Genomic DNA, 13,600 nt, shown 5'->3' on the forward strand with positions numbered 1-13,600 from the left:
TCAAAGATGTAATTAGAGCCTGGCGCTGTGGTGCAGTGGGTTAAAGCCCTGGCATGCAGTGCTGGCATCCCATATGGATGGAAGCTGGTTCGTGTCCTGGCTGCTCCATTTCCAATCCAGCTCTCTGCTATGGCCTGGAAAAGCAGTAGAAGATGGCCCAAGTGCTTGGGCCCCTGCACCCATGCGGGGGACCCAGAAGATGCTCCTGGCTCCTGGCTTCAGATCGGTTCAGCTCCGGCTGTTGTGGCCATCTGGGGAGTGAACCAACAGATGGAAGACCTTTCTCTCTCTCTGGCTCTACCTCTCTCTGTAATTCTTTCAAATAAATAAAAATAATCTTTTTTTTAAAAAAAGATGTAATTAACCCACACTATACACGAGTTCTTGCTTTTCCTTATCCAGATGCTATTGGCTACATCATCATGACTTTCTTTTTCTTTTCTTTTTTTTTTTTCGACAGGCAGAGTGGACAGTGAGAGAGAGACAGAAAGGTCTTCCTTTACCGTTGGTTCACCCTCCAATGGCCACTGCGGCCGGCGTGCTGCGGCCAGTGCACCGTGCTGATCTGAAGCCAGGAGCCAGGTGCTTCTCTTGGTCTCCCATGGGGTGCAGGGCCCAAGCACTTGGGCCATCCTCCACTGCACTCCCTGGCCACAGCAGAGAGCTGGACTGGGAGAGGGGCAACTGGGACAGAATCCGGCGCCCGGACCGGGACTAGAACCCGATGTGCCGGCGCCACAGGCAGAGGATTAGCCTATTGAGCCATGGTGCTGGCTGATCATGACTTTCAAATGTCCAGCAGTGAGTGGTCAATTTTCCACTATCTTCCTAACTTCTATTTCCAGAACCATCAAGTTTAGACAGTTTCAACGTTCTATTCTTGAGTTCCAACCGCAATTCCCTACCCATCTCTGTCCTCTCCCATCTCCAGACTTTTGTCGGTTACATCATGCCTTTGAATGGTTGGGTTTTATAGGCTTTTAATTGTGGTCTGTAAATATAATTAGCCTGCATGTAGATTTAGGAATGTGAAAGTAAATGGCAAATTGTGTTCTCATGTAATTTCCCAGCCGTTTGGCCGTAGATCCAAAACATGTGATTGGATGCAGGGAATAAATACCCATCCTGGGTCATTCGAAGAAAGCTGCTCTGAATACCAATGTGTTTGTAAACTTAGGTTCCATCCTATTTGCAAAACCATGCCTCATTTTAGTTAGACCTGTGACTTTCTCATAATATAAGAAATATATAATATGAAATACATAATATGTATTTCTCAGAATATATAATATTCTGACCACTGCCCAGGGAAATAGGCAAGTGAATTTTGCTTCAAAGATTAAGAGTGATGAATGAAAAAAGAATAAAGGCTATACAGGTTAGTAATAATAATTCAGATAATATTGATACATAAAAATTATTTACATATTTTTAAAAAGATCCTTTATTTGAGAGGTAGAGTTACAGGCAGTGAGAGGGGGATACAGAGAGAAAGGTCTTCTACCTGCTGGTTCACTCCCCAAATGACTGCAACAGCCAGAGCTGGGCTGATCTAAAGCCAGGAGCCAGGAGCTTCTTCCAAGTCTCCCATATGGATGCAGGGGCCCAAGTGCTTGAGCCATCCTTTACTGCTTTTCCCAGGCCACAGCAGAAAGCTGGATAGGAAGAGGGGCAGCCTGGACTAGAACGGGTGCCCATATGGGATGCCAGCAGCGCGGAAGAGAATTAATCTACTGTGCCACAGCACCAGCCCCAGAAGTATTTATATTTAAAAAATAATTACGGGGCCAGTGCCGTGGTGTACTAGGTTAATCCTAGTGCTCCTGCCATTGCGGCCATTTGGGGAGTGAACCAGATTGTGGAAGACCTTTCTCTCTGTCTCTCCCTCTCACTGTCTGTAACTCTACCTTTAAAAATAAATAAAATCTTAACAAAAATAATTACTATTTGCTGGCCTCTCTGGTATCCTTCCACCCTCAGATAATTTTTGTTGAAAATTTAAGATGTGTGTGTATGCTTTTTTGTCTACATTTAGTCAAACATATATATTATATATAAATATATAACTACATATGTTATTTCCAAAAATGAGACTATTCTGCACAATTTTTCCTACCAAATCAGATTATGGATATTTCCAGAATGAATCATAGAATTATTTCCCACATTTTTAAACAGCTATATAATAACCCAAGTACTATTATTATTTTCTCATTTCCTTTGTAGTGGAAATTCGGCTTGTCCACTATCTTCTATTTTTTCTATTAGAAAGTGTTTGCATATGAAAATTCTTATATAGTTTTCCTACTTGTAAAGTGATTCTACATGATAAGACCTACAAACAGGATTATTTACTCATAAGGTATGAGAATTTAAAAATTAATAGCTACCGTCACATTGTCATCCTGGAAATTATAAAATCTGCCCACAGTTCTGGACTGTGAGCATTTGCCTACATCCTCACCATCACTGGCTGTTATTCACGTTAAACATTTTTTCCAATTTCAAAGGTAAAAAAAATGTATCTCACTGTATTTTTCCTTGTCTTGCCCTGTTACTATGTGCTTCTTAAAAATCTCTGAGTCAGGCCGGCGCCGCGGCTCACTAGGCTAATCCTCCGCCTTGCAGCGCCCGCACACCAGGTTTTAGTCCCGGTCGGGGCGCCAGATTCTGTCCTGGTTGCCCCTCTTCCAGGCCAGCTCTCTGCTGTGTCCAGGGAGTGCAGTGGAGGATGGCCCAAGTGCTTGAGCCCTGCACCCCATGGGAGACCAGGATAAGTACCTGGCTCCTGCCATTGGATCAGAGCGGTGCGCTGGCCGTAGCGCGCCAGCCGTGGTGGCCATTGGAGGGTGAACCAACGGCAAAGGAAGACCTTTCTGTCTGTCTCTCTCTCACTGTCCACTCTGCCTGTCAAAAAAAAAAAAATCTCTGAGTCAGTGTTCATGCTGTGTGTGAAATTCTTTTCGCCCTGAGCAGTTTCTGCCCAGATGACAGCTAAGCTCTGAGGTGCTTCTCAGCCTCTTGGGCAACACTAATTACCCAGGGCCGGTTCTGTGGCATAGAAGGTTAAGTCTCTACCTGCAGTGCCAGCATCCCATCTGGGCGCTGGTTCAAGTCCTGGCTGCTCCACTTGCAATCCAGCTCCCTGCTAATGCACCTGGGAAGGCAGCTGAAAATGGCTCACTTAAGTACATGGGCTGCTGCACCCACATGGGAGACCAGGTAGAAGCTCCTGGCTATGGCTTCTGCCTGGCCCAGCCCTGGCCCTTATAGCCATTTGGGGAGTGAGCCAGCAGATGGAAGATCTCTCTCTCTTTCTCTCTCTCTGTTTCATTCTCTCTCTCCCTCTCTCTCTCTCTTCCCCATCTCTCTCCCTCCCTCTCTCTCTCGTACTTCTGACTTTAAAATAAATAAAATATGATAAAATATTAAAACAAAATCTAATAAAAATAAATAAATAAAATCTAATAATAATATATAGCAACTAAATGAGGTAGATTATGTTTAAAAACAACGACATAGATTGACCGCCCAACTGCATGTGAAGTGTTTTGAGTCTGCAGCCTACTTTCTAATGTCTTACTTCTTAATTTACTAGTGCTTTGCACATACCAGTTGCAAACTGTTGTACAGTGTATAGATTGGACAATAATCTCTCAGGGGTCTCCTAGCTCTGGTGGTAAAATGCATCCACCCAAATATGTATTTGCGGCAGCTTTGGAATGCAAACGTATACCTGCTACCCATTACTCACGTGTACATCGGGGATAGGTTTTGTTAAGAAGGAAACTCCCAGGATGACTGCTGTGCACACAACAAAGAGAATGATGGCAAAGTACAGGTAGTGTACTCCACAGATAATATACGGACAGCTGCTGGGAGCCAGGCAACTTCCTGTTCCGTACGCAAATTCTGCGATCATTCGAATAAGGCCCATCACCAATCCAATCATTAGACCCCAGAATGCACCCTGAAAAACAAACAAACAGACAAACAAACACAAGAGCAGAGTGTTTAGCAAAGATGAGCGGCTCATTTGAGTAAATCGTAATTAGCATCCTGTCTGGTTTCTCAACTAAGAAAAAAAAAAGGTGGCTAGCATTGAGCAAGAGGTTAAGCTTCCAAGTTGCAAATATTGAGGGTACATCAAATTCACGGGGAAATGAGAATGAGAAGATAAGTGCCTTTTGGTGCAAAAAAAAAAAAAAAGTTTTGAAAGTCTTGCATAACCTTTTCAAGACCCTTTGTTAGGCACTCAGCAGGATTTGTCTCCCTAACATTCACTCAGATGGTTAAACACTGACACTCACTGCATGATGGATTAAGGGCGGGGATTTGATCTAATTGCGGTGGCTAGGAGCTCGGGTTGCTGGTAGGTTTTGAGGCCACTGGAGGCATGTCATCAGAGGGTGGCTCTCGTGAAATTTGATTGGTTGAGTTCAAATTCTGCCTGGTCTCCCTCTCTGCTCCCTGGATCACCACCTTCCATCAGACAGCAGACTTTAGCCCTCAAACTGTAGGCTGTGGGCCTTTCCCAAGAAGTTTCTCTTGGGTATTCAACTACAAAGACAAAAGAGTTGCACTAATGCAGTCTTGTATGTGCTGGTTAGTCAGGCGTTGCTTTCCATTGCCCTGAAACACATTGCATTATTGATTCTCCAGAATTCTACTTTCTATACGGACTTAAGGGGGGAGTTTTCCTTCACTTTATTTTATTGATATATTCACAAACTTGTTCGGTAGCGTTAAACAGGATTTTGACTTACATTCAGTTTGCACAACTGATCGGAGGTGGTTTTGAGAAGTCTGCTACACTCTTGACAATTAGAAGCATCTGTTTCCTCTGAGAGGTTGATGGGGGTGCAAACATGTGCCCCTCCTTTCCAGGTTCCAGATGTTAAGTTTTAGGAAAGTAGTATTGCGTGGTGAAAAAGTGTGAGCTTTGAATGAAGGGAGGCCTGAATGTGAGTCCCGAGACCACCACTTATTATTAGCATGTGGATATTAACCTCTTTGCACTTATTCCTTATCTGAAAATCATAATAGTGAGGCTAACACCTACGGCAGTTAAGAGATTGATTAAATGTACACAGTCTACAAAAGTCAATCAACTATGTAGCTGCACAGTAATTAACCTATTTTGAATATGTCTATGGTAAGTTTTCTTCTATGAATACTACATATTTTATCTTCTTTTATTCTCATAGCAACACCTAGGGTGGGCAGAATTCTGATGTTCATTTTAAAGAGAGTCACAGAATTTGCTTCAGATGATAACACCACCAGGTGGTAAGAGTCGTATTGTCTCCCAAATCATGCTCCTCAGTACTACGCCACAGAGGTACCTCACGTTCTGTGGAAAATGTATGTTGAAAGAATGCACATATTTTTGTATTTTGGTAAGGATCAGGAATCACGGCTGACAATGACTGAAAGCAAGAAGGATCTGGAGTTGTATAAGTAGGGCAGAAAGAGTGAATTTTGATACCCTAGTGAGAGAAATACTGGTTTTCTCATTCCAGCAGGGGAAAAGAAGGTCTCCGTTCCCCTTACCTGTTCATTGACTCTCTTACAGAAGATGGCAAGCAGAAAGACAGCCGCAATTGGAGGCCCAAGGTAGCTAGAAATTGATTCTGTGTAATGGATTAATTGGCCACTTCGAAATACCTCTACTAATGGGACCCACAGGATACTGATGATAATTAATAGGATGACAAATAACCTGGTCAGAAAACAAAGTGATTTCAATGTTAGACAAAAACATTAGAGGCCCCTCCGTTGGGCTTTTGTTTATGAATCCATTAGTTGTGCTACTCACCACTTTTCTAAATGAAATTGGGTTCCCTGATCTGCCATGAACCCATGTCATGTTTGATGATTATCTCTTGCCAATACAGTGATTGCTTCTTTAGAAGTACTCATTAGACCCTCCCCAGGAGATTAAATATGCACTCACAGGAACAGTTCAAATGTCAACAACTGATTAATAATTTTCTAATGTACCCATATATCAATTAGAAGTAAACGCCATACTATTTTCCATTGATCAACAGCTATTTGTATGGGAAAGACAGCAGATTCCTATCTCGAGGGAAATTAAATCAGTTTGCAGAGATTAAAAAGCTTCTGTTTATCCTAGAAGGTTGAGTGTGTTGGCAAAAAAAAAAAAAAGTGCTACTTTGTGCATTTTACTATTTGAACACACTCTGGCTGGTAGAATCGGTTAAAATATTAGCAAGCGGTAAAAATAGATTAGGAACTTGTGAGGTCCAGGAACGTGACTGACTTTTCTAAATCCCTTCTGTGTTTGTCATGTGACTAAATGAACAAATAGAGTCGAGTTGGCTGGGCATAGAAGGTTAGCATCTCCCTGTTCACCTAGGAAGTTCTTATGGCACGGAGGGAGGAGCCAGCATTGGGCAGGAAACCAGGCACGACAGTCTCACTTAAACTTTGGAAATCGGAGGCAGCCTCATAACAGTGAAATGCAATAAATGTGTACAGGCTTAGCGCAAAGGCCAAAACACAGTAAAGATTCCATTAATTACACCCGTCATCATCCTTGTTATCACTGGGAAGCCAGTCATGCTCTCTTGTGCTGTAACTGCTTTCTACCACAGTAGCATAAACTCCAAAGTCTCCTCACGGCTCCAACACTCCCTTCCTGACCTTCTTATCACTCTCCCTCTTGCTCTGCACGTGCCAACCTCATTCTCTGCTGCCCTCAAAGACGCCACACACGTGACTGCTGGAGAAAGTTGGCACTGACTGCTCCTCCCCCAGAGGGCTCCCTGCAGGACCGGCTCAGATGCCACCTCCTCAGAGGAGGGGACACACTGAGCACCTGGATTAAGTCACTGTCATCTTTGCGTTCTGGTTCCAGTGTCTTCCTAGCACGTCCGGTCCACCCGATGTGGCATACGCATGCTAATCGCTCATCTTTCTACAAAAGCACAAATTCCACAAAGCAGGAATTACAACAGGTATATATTTTTTAAAAATAGTTGTGCTTTTGGGAAGAAAGTCATTAATTTTCTTTGAGACATAAAGAGGGTTTATGCTGAAGATCATGAGTCTAATAGTGGGGCTATTGCTTTTTTTTTTATTATGTATTTTATTTATTTGAAAGACAGAGTTACAGAGAGAGGTACAGACAGAGAGAGAGGTCTCCCATCTGCTGGTTCACTCCCCAGATGGCCACAACGGCCAGAGCTGCACCCATCTGAAGCCAGGAGCCAGGAGACTCCTCCTGGTCCCCCACGTGGGTGCTGGGGCCCAAGGACCTGGGCCATCTTCCACTGCGATCTCAGGCCACAGCAGAGAGCTGGATCAGAAGAGGAGCAGCCAGGACTCAGACCGGCGTCCATATAGGATGCCAGCGCTTCAGCCCCCCGGGGCTATTTTTTTTTTTTTTTTTGACAGGCAGAGTGGACAGTGAGAGAGAGAGACAGAGAGAAAGGTCTTCCTTTGCCGTTGGTTCACCCTCCAATGGCCGCCGCGGCCAGCGCGCTGCGGCCGGCGCACCGCGCTGATCCGATGGCAGGAGCCAGGAGCCAGGTGCTTTTCCTGGTCTCCCATGGGGTGCAGGGCCCAAGCACCTGGGCCATCCTCCACTGCACTCCCTGGCCACAGCAGAGAGCTGGCCTGGAAGAGGGGCAACCAGGACAGAATCCGGCGCCCCGACCGGGACTAGAACCTGGTGTGCCGGCGCCGCAAGGTGGAGGATTAGCCTAGTGAGCCGCGGCGCCGGCTGGGGCTATTGCATTTTAAGCCTTTGAATTCCAGTCAGCATTTTTTCTATCACAGAAACACAGATATCTTACTGTTACAGCCAAATCTTCATAAATGCAGTGGATAAATTCCCATATGTTAGTATGTGGATGCCTTACCCTATCACCCGCCGGCAACACGCATGGAAACTTTTAATGACAATGCATTAACCTAGCAGGGTAGGTGGGCACTGTATGAAAACACCGAGGGAGTGATTGAAGACGAGAGGGGGGGATTGTAATAGGAGGCTTTCGAAAGTCCGAGAAGGCAACTATTTCACTTAAAATTAGGGCCTTGGGAAGTTGCATTCCATGTCCTCTAGTGCCCCTCCCGCCTTCTGCTCTGGAAAGCTCTGATCACTTTCTGCAAAGCTAAAAAGCAAGCGAGCTTCAGGTTCCGCCCACCTCCGCGGAAGAAGTCGTTAGAAAGCAGAAGCGCTCACCGCCCGGCTATCAGGAGCTCTTTTTCGGACGCCCGCTTCCGGATCTTGGTGTAGATGTCCACAGTGAAGAGGGCGCTGGAGCTGTTGAAGATGGAGGTCAGGGAGCTCATGAGAGACGCCAGCATGGCCGACAGCATCAGGCCCCGCAGCCCTGGGGCCGGAAGAGGGGCGAGAGCACACTGGTTAGGGGCCGGACGGCATGACCCGTGAGGACCTTGCAGAACGAGGGAGTGCTTCAGAACTAACCATTCTGACCCAAACATTGATTAACCGATGTCCTCATTAAAACACATCTGTGGAGGCCAGTGCTGTGGCATAATAGGTTATGCCTTTGCCTCGGTGCCTTATGGACCCTGGTTTGAGTCCTAGTTGTGATCCAGCTCCCTGCTTATGGCCTGGGAGAGCAGTGGAAGATGACCCAAGTGCTTGGGCCCTTGCACCACCATGGGAGACCTGGAAGAAGCTCCTGGCTTTGGGTCAACCCAGCCCTAGCTATTATGGCCATCTGGGGAGCAAACCGGTGGATGGAAGACTTCTCTCTGTCTCTCTCTCTGTAGCTCTGCCTCTCAAATAAATAAAATAAATCTTAAAAAAAATAAAAGGAAAAAACAACAATATATCTGCATGTGGAGTTTCCTGGTGACCTGAGAATAACTTGGTGTAGAATTCTAGTCTTAAATATAAACAAAGGGGCCAGTGCTGTGGCGCAGCAGGTTAATGCCCTGGCCTGCAGTGCCGGCATCCCTTATGGGCGCTGGTTCGAGTCCTGACTGCTCCACTTCCGATCCAGCTCTCTGCTATGGCCTGGGAAAGCAGTGGAAGATGGCCCAAGTCCTTAGGCCCCTGCACCCGCGTGGGACACTTGGAAAAAGCTCCTGGCTCCTGGCTTCAGATAAGCTCAGCTCTGGCTGTTGCAGTCATTTGGGGAGTGAACCAGTGGATGGAAGACCTCTCTGTCTCTCTCTCTGGCTCTACCTCTCTCTGTAACAATGTCTTTCAAATAAATAAAACATAAATCTTTTACAAATATATAAACATAGAGCTCATTTGCTGGCGCCTAGTTTTCTAAGAGAGGAAGCGGTGCCATGCCGTCTTTCTTTGGGGGAAGGACTCCTGGCTTCCCGAAAGGACTGGAGAGAAAGCAGCTCGGTAAGGGGTGCTGCCGTAAAGCCTTGGGGGAGAAAAGCCGAGGGTTTGGACCGCTGTGGGGGCTTCACGCTCTGGTTCCCTCTGTGCATTTGTAATGGCTCTAAGCCTCCCAGGGCAGAGTAGGATGGGGTAGACAGGGGATCATGTGTCCTTTATCCTGCAAACACTCCTGTGTGCCAGGGAGAGAAAGGTCACCAAGTACAAGGTTACCTGGTCACTTCCAAGACCTGGGACCTGCTCGGTTTTATTCACCACAGCATCACCTTCTGACCAAACATTGGACATGTTTTGGGGATTAACAATCAGTGTTTACTTGCAATCATTATAACAGTAAAAAAAAAAAAAAATGACCATCTGATAGCCTAACAGTTTACTTGTTTTGAATGTAAGGTTTATTTTCTATCTCATGAAACTCAAATGTGAGTCCCAAAGGGGACAAGTCTTTGTGTCTGTTTTACTGATGTGTTCTGAGCACCAAGGCACGACCTGGGGCGTAGCAGGTGCTTGACAAGTGTTTGTAAGTGACATGGGTTGAAATCTATTCCAGTATCACTAGTCCCAAGAAACACAGGATGAAGAGTTAACCTCAAGTCCTCTGAATTTTTAAATTTGTAGAATTATTTTTTGCTGGCAAGTAGTCTTTGAATGTTCTTGACTGCCTTGGAAAGCAGTGTTGAGTCTGAAAGAGCAGGGGTTCCCCTAACGGAAACTCTTCATTTCTGAAATCTCCAGGCCTACCACAGGGATGGCAGCCTATGGAAGGTACTCAAGAAATGTCTGGTAATTAAAATGTCTATACTTCCAAAAGCAATCTATAGATTCAATGCAACCCCTACCAAAATACCAATGTAATTCTTTACAGCATTAGGAAAAAATCCTGAAATTCATATGGAATCACAAAAGTCCTGGAATAGCCAAAGTGATCTAGAGCAAAGACAAACAAACAAGAAAACAAAAAAACAAGCTTGGAGCCATCATGATGCCTGACTTCAAAGCATACTATACTAACTAAAACAGCAAACTACTGGCATAAAAACCAACATATAGATCATCAGAACAGAGTGAAGAGCCCATAAATTCATCCACATACATGCCACCATTTGATTTTTTGACAAAAGTGCCCAGACTATACGCTGGAGAAAGGATAACCTCTTCAATAAATGGTGCTGGCAAAAATGGATGTGTGTGTATATTTATATAAATTTACATAAATGAAATTCGCTCCCCATGTCTCACCACACACAAAAATCAATTCAATGAGGATCAAAAACCTAAATTTAAGATGTGAGACATGCTAGAAGAAAATGTAGTGGACACAATCCAAGACATCAATGTAGGTAATGACTTCTTGCACAATGCACAAGCAACAAAAACAAGACTAAACAAATGGGGTGATTTCAAACGCAGAAGCTTTTGCACAACAAAGGAAGCAATCAATAGAGTGAAGAGACAGCTGACAGAATGAGAAAAAAATACGTGTAAGCTACTTATCCAACAAAGGCTTCACATCTAGAATAAGTCAGCAACTCAAAAAACCCAACAACAAGAACAAAATAACAAATACGGTTAAGAAAATGGGCAAATAACTCGAACAGAAGGTTCTCAAAAGAAGAAACACAAATGGCCAAAAAAATATGAGAAAAATGCTCAGTATCGGTAGGTATCAGGGAAATGCAAATCAAAACCACAATGAGAGATCACCTCACCCCCGGCAGATGAGTCACTGTACAAGACAGCAGCAAATGCTGGTGAGGATGTGGAGAAAGGGGAGCTCCGGTACAGTGTTTGTGGGAATGTCAATTAGTGCAGCCACCATGGAAAACAGTGTGGAGATTTCTTTAAGAACTAGATCATGCTGCCACATGATCCAGCAATCTCACTACTGGGTGTATACACCAAAGACGTGAACTCCTGTATCAAGGAGATACCTGCCCCATAATATTCACAGCAACATCACTCCCAATAGCTGAAATACAGAACCAACCAAGGTGGCCATCGTCAGACGAATGGAATATTACCCATCAATAAAAAAGAATGAAATTCTATCATTTGCATCAAAATGGTTGGAATTGGTGGGCATCAAGTTGAGTGAGCTAAGCCAGACACAGTAAGACAAACACTGCATGTTTTTCCTTATATATGGGAGCTAAAATAAAAAATAAAAAAGAAACAAAGCAAATAAAAAGAGACAGAAATGACTGTGTGTATCTGTTTTGCGTCAAATACAGTGTTTTGTCAAACTTTTTTTTAAATCATTATCAAACAAATTGCTAAGAATTATATACTGTTATAGTTTTAATGATTTTGTGACTATTTTAAAATTTACTTTATACAAGTTGAACATTTTTTCATTTTATTATTGTTTATAGCCCTCACCTACTTTTTACTTTTTATTTTTTGAACTCTTTATTTAGTGGAGTGTTGAAACTTTGATTATAATGGAAATTAAAAATGTGTTATCTCAAAAATGAAAAAAGAGAAAAATCTTTGCAAGTGAATGAATGAAAAAAAAATAAAAGAAGAAATGTCTGATGAGCAGAAGAATTAACAGAAGTAAGAATTACCAAGGATTATGCCACAGCCCATTCTCACGGATGAACTATAAACCAACCCTCCAAAGCTATTCTAGCTTGGAGATTTTCTTACCAGCGGGCATCAGTTCCAGTACCAGTGTTGGGTAGGCATAGTTAGTGCAGCTGACGTCAACGCCACAGTGTTTTATACATTCAGAAGGTACAACACATGCCACAGTATCTGAGGAAGGATTCAGACATGAGTTCAATGAGCAGATCTCAACAACCAATAGCCCTTGGACAGAGAGATAAGCTATAACATCTTGGGCAGGAGGAAGGACATTTACCTGGAAATTAGAAATTCAACCTTGAATGCCATACCATGCCACTGGTCCCTCTTTTTCTAGAACATGACCTTCTAAAAGTGTCTTGTACCCCCTAGCTCCTCTGGCACCGACTCAAGGGGCAGGGCTTTCCTTTGGGGTGTGGCCCATGTACAGCATTACAGCAAACAAAGGGAGGTGAGCTTATGCTCCAGAAACATGACAAAAGCATAAATTCTCCCAGGAGCACAGAACTCCAAAGATAAACAAAAACGAGAATCACCACCACCACAGGAAATTTGAATGTATGTCCAGGCATATCCGGCCTAACAGTTTCCACATACATCAGTGACAAAGTGTCACTCATGATAGTGATCCATCGATTAGGGTGACTGCCCTATGGATGATGGTGGCCCTTCTTGCAACAATTGCACAGAACTTTTGGGAATTTTTTGCTTGAATGGTGTTATGAGCACAAGTAGGGACACTTGACAAAGAATCACCTGAAATAACAATGCCTTAGTACATTGTATTCTTTTAAAAAATCATTTCTGATAATTTCCCACAAAGAAATGTCTTTTTGGGGGCCAGCACTGTGGCGTAGTGGGGGTTAAGCCGCTGCCTGCAATGGTGGCATCCCATATGGGCATCAGTTTGAGTCCTGGCTGCTCCACTTCCAATCCAGCTCCCTGCTAATGCACCTGGGAAAGCAGCAGAAGATGGCCCAAGTGCTTGGCTCCGGCACCCACGTGAGATATCTGGATGGAGTTTTTGGCTCCTAGCTCCTAGCTTCAGCCTGACCCAGCCCCAGCCATCATGGCCATTTGGGGAGTGAACCGGAGGATGGAAGATCTCTCTTTCTCTCTCTGCCCCTGTCTCTCTCCCTCTCTGTAGCACCGCCTTTCAAATAAATAAATAAATAAATCTTTAAAAATACTGCAATATGAAGTGGTGTTGACCACTTGAGGATCATCCAGATTACAGTGAAAAACACTGATGCTCCGTTGAGGGGATTTGAAGCAGACTCAGTGTTGTCTGCTGGGTTGCCCTAATAAAAAGGAATCCTCCATTATTCCACAAATACTAGATTGTATTTCCTTCACTTTTCACAATAAAGAAAGTTTATTTTTTGTTTAATGCTAGGAGACCACTCTCAGTGGAATCAGAAATGGACGTGGCTCAAATAGCCCAATTTCACAGTGTTTACATTCAGCTCTCCACCCATCTCCTAGGGACCAAGAGAAACGAGTGCATCTCAGCCACCACACTCCACTTCTATGGCTCACCCACTTCTGATTTGCCCAGTTCTGCCAGGTCCTCCTCCAGGACCCTCCGACCTTGCTGTCTAGGCTTCCTTTAATCCGAGCCACTGACAAAAACAGGCCTCACACTCACGTGCTTGC

General features: G+C 44.2%; 1 protein-coding gene across 2 annotated transcripts in view; it reads right to left on the reverse strand.

Annotated features, from left to right (window-relative positions):
- SLC5A4 (solute carrier family 5 member 4) overlaps window positions 1–13,600 on the reverse strand; it is a 43,116-nt gene that overhangs the window by 4,728 nt on the left and 24,788 nt on the right. For both annotated transcript variants that reach the window (XM_070065685.1, NM_001171357.1), the window contains 4 exon segments: window positions 12,008–12,115; window positions 8,213–8,363; window positions 5,554–5,722; window positions 3,755–3,970 (listed from right to left, as the gene is read on the reverse strand). In XM_070065685.1, the coding sequence (XP_069921786.1) occupies window positions 3,755–3,970; window positions 5,554–5,722; window positions 8,213–8,363; window positions 12,008–12,115 (644 nt within the window).

Source organism: Oryctolagus cuniculus, chromosome 21, assembly GCF_964237555.1.
Source record: "Oryctolagus cuniculus chromosome 21, mOryCun1.1, whole genome shotgun sequence".
In the NCBI taxonomy this organism is placed as follows: Eukaryota; Metazoa; Chordata; class Mammalia; order Lagomorpha; family Leporidae; genus Oryctolagus; species Oryctolagus cuniculus.